The 19,061-nt window shown below is 40.0% G+C and overlaps 1 protein-coding gene across 3 annotated transcripts in view; it reads left to right on the top strand.

Annotated features, from left to right (window-relative positions):
- ADAMTS3 (ADAM metallopeptidase with thrombospondin type 1 motif 3) overlaps window positions 1–19,061 on the top strand; it is a 266,537-nt gene that overhangs the window by 6,405 nt on the left and 241,071 nt on the right. For all 3 annotated transcript variants that reach the window (XM_055341722.1, XM_055341740.1, XM_055341730.1), the window contains exon 3: window positions 14,357–14,763. In XM_055341722.1, coding sequence (XP_055197697.1) covers window positions 14,357–14,763 — 407 coding nt within the window. The remainder of the gene's footprint in view (window positions 1–14,356; window positions 14,764–19,061) is intronic.

Below are 19,061 nucleotides of genomic sequence, written 5' to 3' on the forward strand. Positions count from 1 at the left end.
TATTTCCCTAATGATACCTATTTTCTCATGATCATGAATGTTGCATAGATAGCTGCCCACTTTTCAAATGACCACTTTAGGAGAGAGCCCTAGAAGCTGATTGCTGCATAAAACCAAATTAATATGATATGTTTCAACAGATGTTTTTTGAAGAAGTTTGTATGACCTGAACTTTTACTAGTGCTATAGGGAGGTGTTAATTTTTAAAAACTTCAGTTTTAAATTAGTTTTGGCTCTGCTCTTCTTAAATCTGAATATAATTTTTAAATATTTGATTATGTGGTCTTTGAAAGATGCAGTGAATTAATTGTTTTTCTAATTACCGAGTACTCAAAGGTATGACCAATGATGAAAACATTTTGTAAATTTTATGAGTCCTATGAGAAGATTCATCCACCTCATAGAATTTGAGAGTTATATTATTCTTTAGAATGGATAGTAAAGCATGGGAAGTGTCCTAGTTTAGGAATCTCTGTTCCCACATGTAATTTATCCATCCTAATTTTCCAAATATGTTTATGTGATTTTGCTAACTGTAAATCCTTAGGAGATTTTGTGGTAATGTCGGGCTCTTGTTTATAAAAATGATTGCCACAGATTCAGCATGATGAATCTTTATGGAATTTAGAATGAATTGTGAGCAGCATGAAACAGTCTGTCATGCTTATGAAGTGACTGATAGAACAAAAATAACATTTAGAAAATTGGTAGGAAGTAAGATGGGATTATATATATGAATCTTCAAATACTGGGATCTTAGATGTTAAATTACATTTTCTACAATTTTTCTTCATATTTAGTATTTATATTTTTATATGTGTAGAGACACACAAAAGGAATGATTGAAATCATTATTCATATGAGTTTGAATTCTTTTATATGTAAAAATCTCTTTTTTATATATAAAGTCCATTCCTTAATCTAAAACATAACCAGCAAGAAAATAAAAAAATAAAAAATAAAAAATAAATAAATAAATAAATAAATAAAACATAACCAACATATCCAGTAGAGGACCTGTTAATATTCATTGCCTTTTTTCCATCAAATGGTCAGGGGCAGGGGATCCTTGGGTGGCGCAGCGGTTTGGCGCCTGCCTTTGGCCCAGGGCGTGATCCTGGAGACCCGGGATCGAATCCCACATCGGGCTTCCGGTGCATGGAGCCTGCTTCTCCCTCTGCCTGTGTCTCTGCCTCTCTCTCTCTCTGTGACTATCATAAATAAATAAAAATTAAAAAAAAATTTAAAAAAATGGTCAGGGGCATAGACCACTCTGTGGTTTGCTACTTTCTAGCTGATGACTTTAACCTCTCAGAGCATCTCTTCTATATAGACATAGGCATACTACTACTAGTTACTTCATAGAATTGTAAAATATTCATAAAGTGCTGGCCTATGGGAAGCAAACTAGGATAATATTAGTAGAAATATATTCTAGTCTTGTGCTTTTTTTAAATTTTTTTTTTTTTTTTTTTTTTTTTTTAGTCTTGTGCTTTTTAAAAAAACACTTTTACTCAGTGAGAGCCACCCCATTCTAATCTGTACATTTTTGGTAGGTCTGCCTACACCATGAGTTTCCAGGAACCTTAATTGACTGTGTCAAGGACTTGTAAACTCTCCAGCCACTCAGGTCACCATGTGACAGCTCTCTGAGAATGCTATTTTCCATGTATTATCTTAATGTTGATATCTCAATATAGTATTGCTTAATTCATTGGAATATGATAGTAGAAGGGGGAGTTGGGAAAGGAATGAACAATGTAAAACAATTATTCCACAGAGTCCATGCCAACTATATTTCATGTATACTGGATGGAATTCTTTCTTATTTTTCACCTTGTTTTTTTTTTAATTTTTATTTATTTATGATAGTCACAGAGAGAGAGAGAGAGAGAGAGAGAGAGAGGCAGAGACACAGGCAGAGGGAGAAGCAGGCTCCATGCACCGGGAGCCCGACGTGGGATTCGATCCTGGGTCTTCAGGATTGTGCCCTGGGCCAAAGGCAGGCGCCAAACCGCTGCGCCACCCAGGGATCCCATTTTTCACCTTGTTTAATGAAAGTCCTTTCCATTTCCTTTTTTTAAATTTTTTATTTATTTATGATAGTCACACACACAGAGAGAGAGAGAGGCAGAGACACAGGCAGAGGGAGAAGCAGGCTCCATGGAGGGAGCCCAATGTGGGATTCCATCCCGGGACTCCAGGATCGCGCCCTCGGCCAAAGGCAGGCGCCAAACCGCTGCGCCACCCAGGGATCCCCCTTTCCATTTCATTGAGAGAAAGATACTGTATTAATCATGACTCTTTTGGATGCAAATAACAGGAACCCAGTTGACAGTGGTTAAGGAAAACAAATTGATCAGGTTATCAAAGTCAGGTATAGCTGAACTGAGGACTCAGACAATGTTAGAAATCCCTCCCTCTCCTCCCCTGACTCTTTTTTTTCCCTCATTTTCCTGCGTTGGCTTTATTTCTTTATCAAAATATGATTAGTGGTCCTTCAGGTCGTGGCCAAGACTATTGCCAGCATCTCTATGCCTCCATTCTACCTTTCATCCCACTGGACAGAGCACTTGCTTTTTGACAACTCCAGCAAAAGTTCCTGGTGGGGCTTTTATTGGCTACTTGCCTTGAGTCATGAGCTTATCCTTGAAACATTTACTATGGTCAGGGGATATAGTGCTCTGATTGGCTTGGATTAAGATATTTCACTCTTGACTTATAGGGACTGAGAATGGAAGGTAGGATGGTTACCCTGAGAGAAAACTGGGATGCAATCAAATAAAAAGGAGTGTGGATGCTGGGGAGCACACTTGTAATAATGCCATGGGATGAGGGCTTCCCAGCATACTGCATGGGGACTGGCAGCTGTGGTAGGTGGGATAATGGTCCTCCCAGAGATGTCTGCATCTGAATCCCTGGCACTCCTGAATATGTTATGTTACATGGCCAAGAGGAGTTAAGTTTGCAGATTGGAATTAAAGTTGCTAATCAGTTGGCCTTTAAATAGGGAGATTATCCTGGATTTTCTGGGTCTGTCTTTATAAATGGAAAAAGGAGACAAAAAGACAAAACTAGAGAGAGAGTGGCATGAGAAAGAACTTGGTCTGATGTTTCTGGCTTTGAAGATGAAAGAAGGGACCCGTGAGCCAGGGAATACAGATGGCCTCTGGAGGTTGGAAAAGTCAAGGAAATAGATTATTCCTAGAGCTTCTTGAACAAATGCAACCCTGCCGACACCTTGATTTTAGACCCATGTGACCTTTCTCAGACTTCTGGCCTCCAGAACTATAGGATAATAAATATGTATTGTTTTAGATCGCCAAGTTTGTGGCAATTTGTTACAGCAGCAATAGGAAGCTAATACAGTGGCCTGATGGACTGTCCCAGTTTCCCATACTTTTGTCATTCTGTGAGCCAGACTATTTTAGATTTGGAAAATATAATCACCACAAGTAGGTTTCAGTGAAAACCTTTAAAAACACTGTTCACATTTCTTATCTGTCATATTTTCCTCAGCCTTTGGTCCTGGGGGATAAATGCTTGTTTTCCTGGCTTTAAATTCTAGGTTCAATATTAGTCTTTAAAAGTATTATCTGTCAAAAAATTGTACAATATATGAGAAATATTAATTTATAGAATGTCTAATACAGCTCTTGAGTCTGTAAAACTTCCAGTGATGATAAATATAACCATTAGACGTACTTCTTTAAAAACTAAGATTGGAATGTTAACATTTGGCATTGGGACCCCATGTAACAAAACAAAACAAAACAAAACAAAACAAAACAAACTTCTCTACTTGCTATTCTGTTATTGATTATTTGATCATTTTAAGATGTAGCAAACAAAAAAAAATACTTGGATATTTTTCTTCTTCTTTTTTTCTTGAAAGATCTCCTCTTACCTGATTTCATGTTCTGGAACACTAAAGAATGTGCTATTTTTTCCTAAGTGACTCTGTTGAACGTAAACATTGTGCAATGGCAACAAATATTTATGAAAAAGCCAGATTTTTAAAAATGAGAAGAATTTTTAGGCTCATGACTATTTGTTCTTTCTTAACGAGTTAAAAAAAAAAGAAGGGGGTTTTCTTTTTTCTTCAAGAGCTTGATCAAAAATCTAATCTTTGACTGTGAAAGTAGGTTTGCAACTAAAAAGACTTCAGGGAGGTTCTCTGCCTTGTGATGATAAGAGCCTAGAGGAGATGAAGTGAAGAGAAAAGCATTTGGCTGTGTTCAGGAGTTCAGCATGTGTCACAACTCACTTTTAATTGCCTTTCAGTGAAAATGTGTCTGCTTCTCCGTTTGTGTTTGCAGCCTTGGGAAGCCCTTCAGTGTGTGGTGTCCTCTTTAACGTCCACTCGTCACCCTGCTCACATTTTTTCCTGGAGCAGCTGGCTCCTGTCATTTCTGATGAAAGTCATTCTCCTACCCTTAGCTGAGGATTTGGAAATGTTGTTGTTGGAGCTGCTTCTTTAGCAGATTTTGAAAGTGCTTATTCGATTTCATTCTTGTGGCCAGATTGTTGCATACTGAGAATTTGTACCTGAAAAAGGAAATTGCCTGTGTAAACTGTCTCTTTATAGTAATCAACCAGTTCTTGGGAGAGAATCCCAGTGTTTGGGTGGGGTAACAGGGTCTGGGTTGTTAACAGCTAGCCTGGATTTCAGGCCTACTGTTAACAGGGAACTTAAGATCCCTTCTGAGGGATCTTAGGATCAGAAACACAGAGTGGGGTGGGAGTGGAGATGGGAGAGGCCTGAGAGGTGCTGGGATGTGGAAAGAATTGGAAGCCAACTTCCATCTTCCATAGCTCTAGCTAGATGGGGATGGTCACGGTGCTAACAACATCAGCTAATTTTTCCTTTATTACGTTGTTACTAGCTGGACTAAGTCTTTTATGTGCCTTACCCTGTTTGAGCCCATTATCCTCATTTTACAGACAGCTTCTCTCTGAGCCTTAATTTTCATAATTTGCTTACAGAGGTCATGATATGCATAGCTTGGAATCAGAATTTAAATGCAGTATTTTCCGACTCCAGACCTTTAGTTCTCAACCATTGCACCCTTCCTCCTCCCTTCTTTGCTTGGGAACTCAAACCATATGCCTCAATTACAAGTATTTCACTATTTTGTGTGCCAGGAGTAGCTCTGGGCTTAATTAGATCAACTAAATATTGCTGTGATATGTGTGAGCTTTGTACGGTAGTCATTTGGGGTCTTAGTAATGTTGATTATACTACTGAATGCTTTTGTTCTCTTACTGTTCTATAGTGTGGTCTTTGTAAGGTGCTGGGGACATCTAATAACCTCTAGGAGATATTTGGGTATCGTTGCACAATATATTAGACAGATACCAAGTTAGCCTGTCCTCAGTTGTGAGCTTCTGAGACGGAATGCATGAAGGAATTAAGATGATCCCAGAGCATGGGCCACAGTGGCATACTGGGAAAGCACTCCTTCTCAAGAATCTCCACTTCCAAAAATTGCCATTGATCCCCCCCCCCCCAAAGAATATTGTATGCTGGGGACACTTAAACATAGTTATGATAACACACCTCCACCCCAAAGAGCTTAAAATCTCTGAAAGGACAAGCAAAGTCATATAACTTTTCTCCAATAGAGATTTTTATAACTTTTATACAGGTAATGCATGACAATGAGATCCAAGAAGCTTAGTCCAGCAGGTCTGTACTCCTGGACAAGATACCAGGGAAGATTTCGTGGGAGAGATGGGGTTTGACATAGGCCCTGGAGGCCAGATTGGATTTGTATAGTTGGAGAGAAAGCAGCAGCCTTTCCCTAAGGGTGAATAGCAGAGCAGGATTTTAAGAACTGGCATGATTAAGTTGGGTCTAGTGAGCCCATTAGAATCCCAATAGACCAATACAGGAGATGATGTTGCAAAGAAGTTAAGCACAGAGGGCCTTAAATGACAGTTCAGTTTTGATTTGGGTTCAGTTAACTAGTCTTTGAATTTCAATTTTTTATTTGTGAAGTGAGAGGACTTGATTAGTAGAGATCTTTAAAGCAATTTTCATGTCCAACATGGAAGAAAAGCTATTTTCTGTATCTATTACATCCTGAAGTAATGATGAGCCATTGTAACTACTCAGAGAGACTAACCTAGTAATATTAATACCTAATGTTTATTGATCCCTTCCTATGTGCCAAATAGTGTTCTAAGCACTTTGCATTAGGCCGGTTAATTTTTACAAGTCTATGAATTAAATACGATTAACCTCATTTTTACAGATGAGTACTGATGTGGAAGTTGTAAGTGACCAAAATCACAAAGGTAGTAAGTGGCAGAATTTAGACATTTACATGTGGGACTGTAAAACCACTTTCCTGGCAGTGATTCAGATAGTGTTTTGGTACAATTTATACAAAATTTGGCAGTGACAAATTATGTTGCGGAGTTTGGACTTGACACTTTGGGGTTTGCAGTGTATGGTGACAAGGAGGCAATTGGAAGAAATGGGATTCGTTTGACAAATTTCTAAGGAGAAATCAGTAGGACCTGAAAATATTAAATGGGGGGAAAAGTTGATGTGAAGCCAGTTTTCTAGCCTGGAGGTTTGGGAGAATCAGCACATCAGGAACAGAGAAAGTAAAGTCAGAAAGGCAAGCTGAATATTTAGGTGAAAATGAGAAGTTTGGTTTAGGTATTTTGGGGGTGAAGAGAAGATAGGACACATTATCCTAGGCAGAGAACTGATCTGTTCAAGTCTCAGCATGGGGGGAGGTTTCTCTTTTTCTTTTAACCTGTATTTACTGAGGACCAATTATGTACATGTGCACAGACATGTGTAAAAGGGGCTAACATCTCAGAAATGATTAAAATTTTGAAAAGATTAGAAAATTCTAACATGGTTGATATTAAAGTGGAAAGTCTGGTCAGCTTAAAGGTTTGTAAGTAAATGGAAACATAGAACAGTGCCTCCTCAAATACTTTGATGGAGGTTCTGTTTATTTTTTAAATTTTTATTTATTTTTACGATTTCATTTAGTTATTCATGAAAGACACACAGAGAGAGGCAGAGACACAGGCAGAGGGAGAAGCAGGCTTGCAAGACTTGATCCCAGGACCCCAGGATCATGACCTGAGCCAAAGGCATCTGGCTTTGCTCAACCACTGAGCCACCCAGCTGCCCCAGTGCAGGTTATGTTTAATATTAGTGTGTGTGTATACATTTGTATACATGTATCTCTCACACGCACACACACATACACACATACATACAAGAATGTGTCTCTTCGATTTAGCACAAAGAGGAAGAAGGCATTAAGTTAAACTCTCGAATGAGGAATTCAGAGAATTCTCTGACAAGGAGAATTGTTAGTGTTATAATTAGTCATCCACTGGAGATACTACAGTGCTTTTTCATAAGGGTAGTGTGAGTTTCTGAGGAAATCCTGAATGCAAACATACCCTGCTCCCTTGCTTGAAGGAACACGTTAGAGATAGGTATAAAGATGTAATAAAGTTATCTTTTACAAACAAGGCTGGGGGGAAACAGGAGCTTCCCACTTTGATAGGAAGTGCACACCCCAGTCAGGGTGTGTCAGGCCCCACTGGTAGGGCAGGGCTTGCTGCTGGTGACATGGAAGACAACACGTGCTCCTTTTTAGGATCCTTCCCAGGAAGAAGAATGAGGAGGGAGGCACTGAGCTTTGCAAACTTCTGGTCTTTCCCAGACTTAACCAATCACAGACATCACTCTTCTTTACCTGGTGAAGGGTGAGATAAGAGATGGAGAGGCTCAGGATAGTCAGAGAAAAATCTTTCTTCACAGAGAGCAAGAGCAGGTTAAAGGCACTCCATGTCTAACTTAAAAAAAAAAAATCATTACTGGAGATGGCTTCATTGTAAGAACGAGGCAAAGATTAGATGATTTTCAAGGTCTCTTATTTTTGACCTGTGTAGATATTCTGTGGATATCTAAAGGGATGGCCTAATGGGACTGATTTCCTGCTGCTTGCTTCTAAGTATGAGGGGCTCTGGGTCTGCATTCCAGGAGAGGTGTTTGAATGACTAGATCTACTTTCTGGTTCTTAGTAGCTTAAATATAAGATCTGGATAGAATGGAAAGTTTGATTTACTGGTCAGAAAGAGCTGTAAGAAGTAGAGATATCTGCCAACAAAATTCTGGTTGTAGAGATCTATGACACCTTGTGTCGTTGGCTGTCCTTGATTGCTTGGTGATAAATTGCTATTTGGGGAAAAGATAGTACATTCTAATTTTAGATATACCCTCAGGCTCAAACTGCTCCCATTCATTCACTCATTCATTCATTCACAGGTATTTAGTGACTTCAGGTTCTATTTTAGGCATTAGAGAATAGTAATAAAGAGGACAGGTAAAAATCTGTGCCCTCGTGGAGCTCATATGCTAGTGAGAGAAACAATAATTAAGTAAACAGAAGTACAATTTATAGTATACCAGAGAGTGACAGGTTTTGTGGGGAAAAGTAAAATGGGGAAGAGGGCTAGAGAGTGATGAGATGGATACTGGTCAAGACACACCTCATGGAGAGGGTCACATTAAAATAAAAACCTGTGTGGCTCAGTGGTTGAGCCTTAGGCTCAGAGAGTGATCCCAGGGTCCTAGGTTCGAGTCCTGCATGCAGGGAGCCTGCTTCTCTCTCTGCCTGTGTCTCTGCCTCTCTGTGTCTCTCACGAATACATAAATGAAATCTTAAAAAAAAAAAAAAGAACAAAAACCTGAAGGAATTGAGGTGGGAGATCCCAGAGGAAAGCAAGCACAGTGACCTTGAAATGTGAGAATTCTCAGTGCCAGCCTATTGGAGTGAGCAAACCCATTTTATTCTGGAATGGGTTTTGAGAAGAGTGACTTGACCTGCCACCTTAATTCTCCTGCTCTATTCTGAAGATAAGTTATAAAGGGGAGGAGCAGAAGCAAGGAGAACAGGTGTGGGACTCATTCAAAGCTGAACCAGCGGCTTAGACAAGGGTAGTAACTGGGCTGGTGATGAGCTGTGGTCACTGTTTGGAGACATCTTGAAGGCTGAGTCAATAGAATTTGCTGAAAGATTTGATTCGTGATGTGACAAGAGTTTGAGGGTAGTTGAGTCCAAGTAGCTAGGAGGATAGAGTTGTCAATTACTGACTTGGGAGCAGGGAGATAGGAAGTTTACTTCTGGAAATGTGGAGCTGGAGTGCTTAGGGAATGTCCATATGGAGAAGGCAATGGAGTTGACAAGAGAGGAGCTCACAGATAAAGCTGGGGCTGTGGATTAATGATTGTGAAGCCCCTCAAACTCATGGGATGGGAAGAACTTACCATGCCGGGGTGGGTAGATGCAGAAGAGAGGAGTCCCTGGACCAGGTCCTGTGGCACTGCAGTATATACAAGTCATGGAAATCAAGTGGTGGAAGGAAGGAGAATGAGGAGGGGAGAGCACCGAGGAAAGGGGAGAACCAGAAGGAAAAGATATCCTGGAGGCTAAATAAAGAACATATTGCAATAAGGAAAGGGAAATAAGCTGTGTCAGAATCTGCTGATACAGCAAGTAGAGAGTCTTGACCATTGGTTTCAGCAACCTGGGGTCACTAGTGACTTCAAGAGCTTGAATGGATCGGGTTCAAGAAAGAACGAGGATGGAAAGAGAGGAATAGGACACATCTAGTCAGTCTTTTGGAGCATTTTGCTATAAAGGGTAGCGAAGCGATGGGGTCTTAGTTCGAGTGGGATGTGGCATCATGAGAGTTTTTATTAAAGATGGGAGACAGGATGGCAGCTCATTTATTTGCTGATGGGAATGATCTAATGACGTGGAGAAACTGATAAGGAAAGAAGAGAGGCCAGTTGCAGAAAGTGTCCTTGCAAAGGCGAGGGGGACTAGGGTATGGGGCTCATGTGGTGGGTTTGCTTCTCGGTGAGATGAGGCAGCTTGTCCGAGGCCCCTGGAGGGATGCAGCATGCATGCACAGACACCAGCCAGTTGTGGAAGGTTAACTACATCTGAGTCCTGCTTGGGGACTTAGGCACTGCAGTGTGGCTTTATCGTGGCTCTAGCCATTTGCGCTTGTAGAATTTATGGCCTACAAAAACCTTTACATGCCAGCTGCTGTGGCCCTTCAGCCACCTCTGCTGACAGTTGCACCGTTTCCCATTTTAAAATTGCAACGGGCAATGTGTTAATGAGTAGCTAACTTACCTTTAAGTTTTCAGTAGGTAGGATTTATTGCATCCTCTGCATAATCTCATTTAAACCTTGCACTGAACCCATGAAGTTGGAAGTATTACTAGCCTCCAGGGAACAATTGAGGATGCTGAGCCTAAGAGAAACCAAAGAACTTGTTCAGGGGGATGCCCTGACTTAGCTTACTGCTCTTGGATTCTGTAGGTAGTTCCTTCCTCATCCCTAGGCCCTCCTACTTTGGGCAAATATTTGGCCCTGTGGGGTGTGTGATATCTGAATATAGTGCGTTAACACTGGATAGAATTTAATTTGCTTATATGATTGTAATCTTAGATGAAAATACTTTTGATAGCTTTGAGCCTTCCCTACCATCCCCTTGCACCCCCCCCCCCCTTTTTTCCCTCAAAGACAGAGAACTTAAGAGCCTTTTAGAGAAGGTTTTGAAACTACACTGGAGGAATAACTGGTTGGCTGGCTGCGGTGGACCAAACGTCAGTCTTGTGGTAGTTTCCTTTATAAGTCAGGTCTTAAATTAGAAATTGACAGCAAGATGTTTCATCTATTCCAAAGTGAATAAGAGCATAGGAGCATGGTCTTCAGTGTCAAAATGATCAAAATTGAAATTTTCCTTTGGCTTCTTGCTTGCTCTGTGTCAGGCTTCTAGGCCTGCTTTTTCATTTCTTTCTTTCTTTTTTTTTTAAAGATTTTATTTTTATTAATTCATGAGAGACACAGAGAGAGGCAGAGACATAGGCTGAGGAAGAAGCAGGCTCCCCACAGGGAGCCTGATGTGGGACTCGACCCCAGGACCCAGGACCACGACCTGAGCCAAAGGCAGACGCTCAACCACTGAGCCACCCAGGTGTCCCTAATCCTGCTTTTTCATTTATAAACTATGGATAAGGGGATCCCTGGGTGGCACAGTGGTTTGGCGCCTGCCTTTGGCCCAGGGCCCGATCCTGGAGACCCGGGATCGAATCCCACATCGGGCTCCTGGTGCATGGAGCCTGCTTCTCCCTCTGCCTGTGTCTCTGCCTCTCTCTCTCTCTGTGTGACTATCATAAATAAATAAAAATTAAAAAAAAATAAACTATGGATAATACCCACCTGCTGTGATTGCTGTGAGAATTAGAGATGGTATATTCTTCTTTTTTTTAATTTAAATTCAGTTTGCCAGCATGTAGTATAACACTCAGTGCTCATCACATCACGTGCCCTCCTTAGCGCCTGTCACCCAGTTATACTGTTTCCTTACCCTCCTCCCCTTCTGTAACCCTCAGTTTGTTTCCTAGAGTTAAGAGTCCTTCATGGCTTGTCTTTCTCTCTGATTTTCCCCATTCAGTGTCTCCTACTTCCCTTATGGTCCCTTGCACTATTTCTCATATTCCACAGAGATGGTATATTCTTGAACCCAAAGCACAGTGCCCAGAATTTATCCTGCCTGGAAATGGTAGGTGATCTGGTGGCTCCTTTGTCATTTCTGCTAACTACTATCCAAGGGGATGGTAGCCTGAGGGGCTACTAAGTGCATCTTTTTTCCCTTGATTGCAATAATTGCCGACTGGAAAATTATTCATTCCGGGTTTAATTTCAACGGTATGTCTTTTGTGTACATTTTAGGAATGATTTATTATTTAGCATCAGAGAAGACAAAGCTCTATGTGCCATGTTTATTTATTTATTTTTTAAAGATTTTATTTATTTATTCATGAGAGAGAGAGAGAGAGAGAGAGAGAAGCAGAGACACAGGCAGAGGGAGAAGCAGGCTCCATGCAGGGAACCTGATGTGGGACTCGATCCTGGGACTCCAGGATCATGCCTTGGGCCAAAGGCAGGCGCTAAACTGCTGAGCCACCCAGGGATCCCTGCCATGTTTATTTTGAATAAAAATGCAGAGCATACTGTCTGACAGTGTAAAAATGGAACAGTCCCAGAGAATCCAGGATGCATGGTTTGCTGTGAGCATGAGGCTTTGGGTGTCCTTTTGGGTGTGGAGGAAGGAGCCTCCTTGCATTCTTCCTTAATTTTCTAGTTCTCTAGTTGCTTAATCCAGGCATTAGTATATTGTCTAGATTTTGGTGATGTGAGTCTCCTTCAGTGGAGATGGGAAATCTCCTTCCCTTGAAACAGTAAACGAATGGTTAAATAGAGTTACAAGTGGGATTACTAGTGCAGCCAGAAGGTCCTTGGACCTCAGGTAGTGCATCCTGTAAGTTAGTGTGTAGCAGCATAGACAATGCAGAAGTTCTCTAGTTACCTGCATTGCTGACTTAATACATGTTAAGCAAATCCTACTGACAAGAGACCCTGGCATATATAAAATCTTGTGTTAGATGATACTGGAGATACCAAGCTGAATGGGGGAGTTTCTTGTCCTTAAGGAATTCATACTCAATTTGGGATAGCCTTTGACACTCCACATGAAGAGCCTGACTCATCCCTTACTGTGGAATCCTTCCTCTCCATCTCTCTGCTCCTGCAACACTCAAATTCATTCCTAAAGTTTCCAGTTCTTTCTATAAACCAGAATTTACAGAAGTATTCCCCATGGATTTGGCTGTAAGAGAGACCACATCTTTGTGTCCATGCTTATGCTGATGCCTAGTGTAGGTCCTTGACTAGGGTGCAGAGACCCACAGGCAGGGACTGTGCTGCTGTTCCTCTGAGTGTTGGAGGTGGGCTTCACTTTACTCTGTGATAGTACAATCCTCACTCCTCCTCCTAGTAAATATTTATGGCCGGATTATTCTGTGTATTTAATAAAGAAGGGTATTTTGTTTAAATATATTGGCCATTCTGAATGGCTTAGTGATAACCAACATGCACTCAAAGAATTTTCAAGGCATTATAAGATGCCTTCTGGTACTTTATACACTATTTGAAGGATTTAAAAAGCAGGAAAATAATGAAAATATTCCATAAGGCTACTTTAAGATCATAGATTGTAGGCTCATTTATGAGTCTTATGCTTTCATTTATTGGATCACATACATGTGATTGTGCTAGGTGAGAAGTATTCGTGGATCATAGAATTTTTTTTTCAGGGTTCTTTAACATACTGCAGGACTAGTCTTAGGCTAGAATCATGAAGGTGGGGGACTTTTAAATTCTGTTACCAGATTTTGCTTGTCTTCTTTTCTCATCCTTGTCCTCATTTCCTTTTCCAGGATCTGTATTCTTGCTTCAAAATCATTTCTAGTAAGGGATAAATGGTTTATTCAATGTGTTATCTTTCCCAAGGGTGTTTGCATGTTGGCAGACATAATACATTTGGCTAAACTAGGAGAATTAATTGTGAAATTGAGTTTAATATGTAGTTAGCCACCCATGATGTAAGGTGACCTCCAAATACATTCATATTAAAATGAGTATCTGTCCCATGAAAGGAATTTAGTTCAAAATGGCAATGTCATTTGCTCTTGAGTGACCAGCATCTGCATATTTAATTTATAAATTATGATTTCTACTTGCCCATTCTCCTCATTTTCTGATAATGATCTGTGATTTATGAGGTGGAATTCAATGTAGCAGAATGTATGTATGGGCTTTGGAGTATGACTTGGACTCATACCTGAGCTTTACAGTTACTTGAACTTGGGCACATACTTCCTGAATTTCAGTTTGCTCACGCTTGAAGTGTGATTGTTAGGTTTGTTATGATAGAAAAATTGTGTATAAACTACAGTACTATGAACTAAGTGTATTAAATAATAGGCCATGGTAAATCCAACATAAAGTAGCTATTGTAATTGGCAGAAACTCTAGGATTTTTACAGGTAAAAAATAAAATAAAAAAAATTTCTTCTACATAATAGCAAAAGTTTTGTTAAAAACTTGTAGCAGGTGTCAGTTATGCCAATAATAAATTAATTGGGAGCATGTCTTGATTATAAGTAAGCCAGATATCATTTATGGAAACTTACTATATTCATGTTCTCAAACATATAAATGAGATACGAATATTCACATTGTAATACAGTTTTTTAAAAAATGATTCATTGAACCCATAGCTACCTAAGTATAGTTGAGAAATGACTTGAGTTCTCAAAATTTCATGCTTATGAGATAGTTCAGGAATATATTTATTATGCAAGTTGAGGTACAGTCTTGTGAGGTGCCTGTGTTATGTCCTCCTGTGTTCTCTTGTCACACAGGGTTCTACAATTCTATTTTTCACCCCACAGATTTACCAATAAAGGGACAGAGTGAGTATGAGCTGGTGACTCCAGTCAGCACAAATTTTGAAGGACACTATCTCTCCCATATTCTTTCTGCAAATCACAAAAAGAGGTCACCGAGGGACGTGTCTTCCAACTCTGAGCAATTGTTCTTTAACATCACAGCATTTGGAAGAGATTTTCATCTGCGACTAAGGCCCAACACTCAGCTAGTAGCTCCTGGGGCTGTTGTGGAATGGCACGAGACATCTCTAGTGCCTGAGAATACAACTGACCCCATTAATGATCATCAAGCAGGAAGTGCTTCAGAAAGAATCTGGAAAACAGAGCCTTTGCAGACTAACTGTGCTTATGTTGGTGACATCATGGACATTCCAGGAACCTCTGTTGCCATTAGCAACTGTGATGGTCTGGTAAGACTCCCTTTTGTGTGTATGTGTTTGCAGGTGTTTGGGAGCGTAGCATGGCTCCAGCGTGGTTTGGAAGGTAGAGGTGGAAAGGAAGCCGTACTATTATATTTTAAGTTCAGGAAGGAGCTTGAGAAAGCATTTTACTCTCAAAGATGTGTGCTTTGGCTTAATTTTGCCATGAGGACAGCATTTTCCAAGAAGCAAAAGATACCTATTGTAGCACTTTTGCTTATATTTTCACGAGTGTTACATTGGGTAATTTTATTTCCTTATTTCTTTCAAAGCATTCTGAAAATTTTCTAAAGAAATGTAGATTCCTCCAAAATGATAGTATTTCACTTCTTATGTGGAAACTTTGGATGTCTTCGTAAAGAAGGTATTTTAATGCATTCCTTTGCTTCCCCACAGAATGCTAAAGTGGGAAATGAGCAGATCCTTTGTCAGAATTTGTTCAAATAGCATTACTTTACAAACATGAGATGTAGTTCTCTCTGCGTCATGGCTTTGATTTAGTTTTTTCTTTATTCTCAACTAAAATACCCATATATACTGCTCTTTAGTTTTGTTATTGAGGCCAATAGTAACTGACCTTTCTTTACCCACTCTGCAGATGTGAAGTATTTTTATTTGCTTAGTATCTTCAGATGTTATTTGAAAAGTGTGTCAGTGTTTATGCCTCTTCCATCCACAGTTGACTCCAAGTCTTTGTTCAAAAAATCAACCATTTTTCTTCCTATGGTTGCCAGGCTGCTGTTTCTTGGGAGTTCAGAGCTATTCCCTTTGTTTTGTCACTCTTCTGGGAGTTCTCAAAATATTCCTTATGTTCCTGCTTATAATTATTCTACCTTAGCTGGTCCTCCAACAATACCATGAATTTTTTGCTATTGTTCCTTCTATTCATAGGCCCAACCCAGAGGAGGTATGATACATATGTTTTACTTTTACTGAATGCTGGTGAGGTAATTGTTTTAGGCTTTATTTTTGCAGTCTTGTATTGCCTCTTGATGTCCTGTAGGGTTTTAAAAGACAGCACAGAAAGCTGAACAGAGCACATGTAGCAGGTCCCGAGTGTTCAAGTTGGACTCCATTAGATTAGGATCTATACACTTGCATTTGGTGCTAGACCATATTCTGGGATTTGGAGGCATAAGGAATCGCTCAAATTCTTCTCATTCTATACAAAGGTTGGGTAGATGTGAATTAATTAAGTCATTGAATAGGAAATAAAAAAGGAGGTACTTTCTGGAAGATAAAGTTTAAAATATTCATTGAGAGAGCTTGATTCCGTATTACTAAGATAGAAAAGAACATAAATCAAATAAAGGGTATTGTTTTATAATACATTTAAATATATTGAGTATAAAACTTAATTCACTATTATTTTTTAGTTTTATAGCATAAAAATTACGTACTTTCTATCTTTTCCATTAATATTTGAAATGTGGGATATTGGCTAGAAAATCAGTTTGAGGAAGATAAAAGGCGAGGAACTTATTTTAATGCATCATCACAGTGATTTTTACATCTTACTTAGCAATCAGTATTTTTCTTTCTGTACATGTCAAATTATCTGATCATAGATACAAGAACTCTGGGGCTATAGTAAGTTGTTATAAGGAAGAGGAAAATAGATATAAAGTCTGAATGAATGTTATATATTAGGATTCTTTAATTTCTCATTTTTAAGATATGGTGTTAGCATCATGTGTCAATTGATATCGAGTATGTATGTATACTACACTACCACTGCACCCTACAAGTTTTCATTTGTTCCAGGCTTTGATCCATTAATTAATTAATTAAACGATATTTGTAGGAACTAGTAATGGACCAAGTTCTATGCTAGGCACTGTGAAGTGGTGGAAGGAATCGCTCATGCAGCTCAAAGATGTTAAATTTGCCATAGATTTAAGTGTCAAAATATCTGGCTTGTGTATATGTATGTTAGAATCATGTTTAACTTGGAAAATTGGTAGTTAAGGGAAATATGTTTTGGAGATATGAATAGGACAGAGTTTTGAACCAGACATAAGTGACTGAGGCCTTCAGCTCCATCTGGGAAAATGGTAGGTTTGGCTTGTAGAGAAGGCAGTGCTGACTCTGGGTACGCGAAATGAAGCCTTTTTTAGAGTTTCAAGCTCACAGCAGGCATGTGCCAGGAGGAAGAGTGAAGATGATGGCAGGAAGAGTGGCAGCAAGCAGGGTTATGGGGGGCAAATCAGCGAATTAGAGGAATAAACTGGGACTACTTTCTAAGCTGGGAACAAATTCTTAGAATTGCAGAACTGCATTGAATGGGATAAATCCTTAAACAGATGAAGTGGGAAGTTTAATTGAAGGAAATGTAAATAAACTTGGCTGATTTGCTGATTACTAAGCTCCCTTTTCCCTTTAACTGGCTAGCTCTACAGGGATTTAGGCTTGACCTTCTCGATCTTAGAAATGGAAGCAGGGACACTGAGATAACATAGATGCCCGAGGATTACCCTGATGGGCTCTCAAGCCATCGCTCTTGAAGGGCTCTGGGATAATAATCAAATCCAAGTAGGTCTAGTAGAAAGTACAGCCTCTTTTGGCCTAAAGATACCAATGGAAAAATATCTGCCTAGCAAGTATATAGTTAAATTTCCTGCTATGGAAGACAATGTCATTGAAGCTGTACCTGGATGGGAAGTCTAACCCTTTGGTTACATCAGTTTTGCAGTTTTGGATGGTTTTCCAGTGATTTGACTTTCTCCATGTGTTCTTTGAAGCTATTGCACATAAGAAACAGCCACAGGGACTTATTACGTTTCACCGTGGTGGGGAGTGGTTTATAGCAAGGCCTTCTCCCTGGGCGAAACTGCTTACATCTCTTTTATGTGACCTTGTGGTATGCCATGTGAATTTGAAATGGGAAGCACTCTCAGAATTAATTTGTAGTAAATAGAACGCTTTAATTACATTTAAAAACAAGTGGTACTTCAAAGTGTGTCCACAGGCCCAGGCTTGTGAAAAGATAAATACCCAAAGTGAGACTATTATATAGAAACTTTTTTTTTTAATTTTTTAATTTATTTATGATAGTCACACAGAGAGAGAGAGAGAGAGAGGCAGAGACACAGGCAGAGGGAGAAGCAGGCTCCATGCACCGGGAGCCCGACGTGGGATTCGATCCCGGGTCTCCAGGATCGCGCCCTGGGCCAAAGGCAGGTGCCAAACCGCTGCGCCACCCAGGGATCCCTATATAGAAACTTTTATACCAATTTGACAATTACTGTATTTGCTCTGGGTTAAATAATTTAAAAAATGGGGTTGGTGTTTTGTTTTATGATTTTTTTAAAAAAAGAATTTGTTTTATTAGAGAGGGAGAGTGTGTGAGAGAGTGCAAGCAGGGGGAGTGGCAGAGGGAGAGGAAGAAGCCTCCACTGAGCAGGGAGCCTGATGTGGGGCTCAATCCCAAGATCCCAGAATCATGACTTGAGCCAAAGGCAGATGCTCAACCAACTGAATCACCCAGACACTCCAGTTTTATCATTTTTACAATTAATTCAAATATTTATTTATTTATTTTAGAGAAAGAGAGTGTATTTGTGGGTGGAGGGAGGGGAAGAGGGAGAGGGAGAGAGAGAAATCCTCAAGCAGACTCGCCATTGAGCATGGAGCCAGACACAGGGCTCCATCCCAAGACCCTGAGATCATGATCTGAGCCAAAATCAAGAGTTGAACCCTTAGCTGATGGAGTCACCCTGGTGTCCCTCATTTTATTTTTCTAGTAATTAATTTCTTTTGAAAAATTTTTATTTATTATTATTTTTTAAAGACTTTATTTGAGAGAGAGGCAGAGAAAGACAGAGGGAGAGAGAGAGAGAGAGCATGAGCTAGGGGAGGGTGCACACTGAGGGGGACAAGCTGACTCCGTGCTGAGTGTGGAGCCAGATGTGGGGCTTGATTTCAGGACCCTGAGATCATGACTTTAGTTGAAACCAAGAGTTGGACAAGAGTTGGCTTAACCAACTGAGCCACCCAGGCACCCCTCTAGTAATGAAATCCTGTTGTATTTTACAAAATAGTCCAAGATCAATTGGGAGAAAAGAAAAGTTTCCTCACCGCAGATAGTTTGAAAAGCAGGCAATCCAACTTAACTGTTTTTACCCCTGTGGAATTGGATACTCGACTGAAATAGTGAGATAGAGTCTACCTATCCCAGGTAACTGTATAAAATGGTCACAGGAAAGGTGCCTTAATATAGGTGTCCAAGAGGATATAAAGATGCCTCAAGTGACACATTCAGAGCCAATGTCTAGAATGTGACCTAGACA

Source organism: Nyctereutes procyonoides, unplaced genomic scaffold, assembly GCF_905146905.1.
Source record: "Nyctereutes procyonoides isolate TBG_1078 unplaced genomic scaffold, NYPRO_anot_genome, whole genome shotgun sequence".
Classification (NCBI taxonomy): domain Eukaryota; kingdom Metazoa; phylum Chordata; class Mammalia; order Carnivora; family Canidae; genus Nyctereutes; species Nyctereutes procyonoides.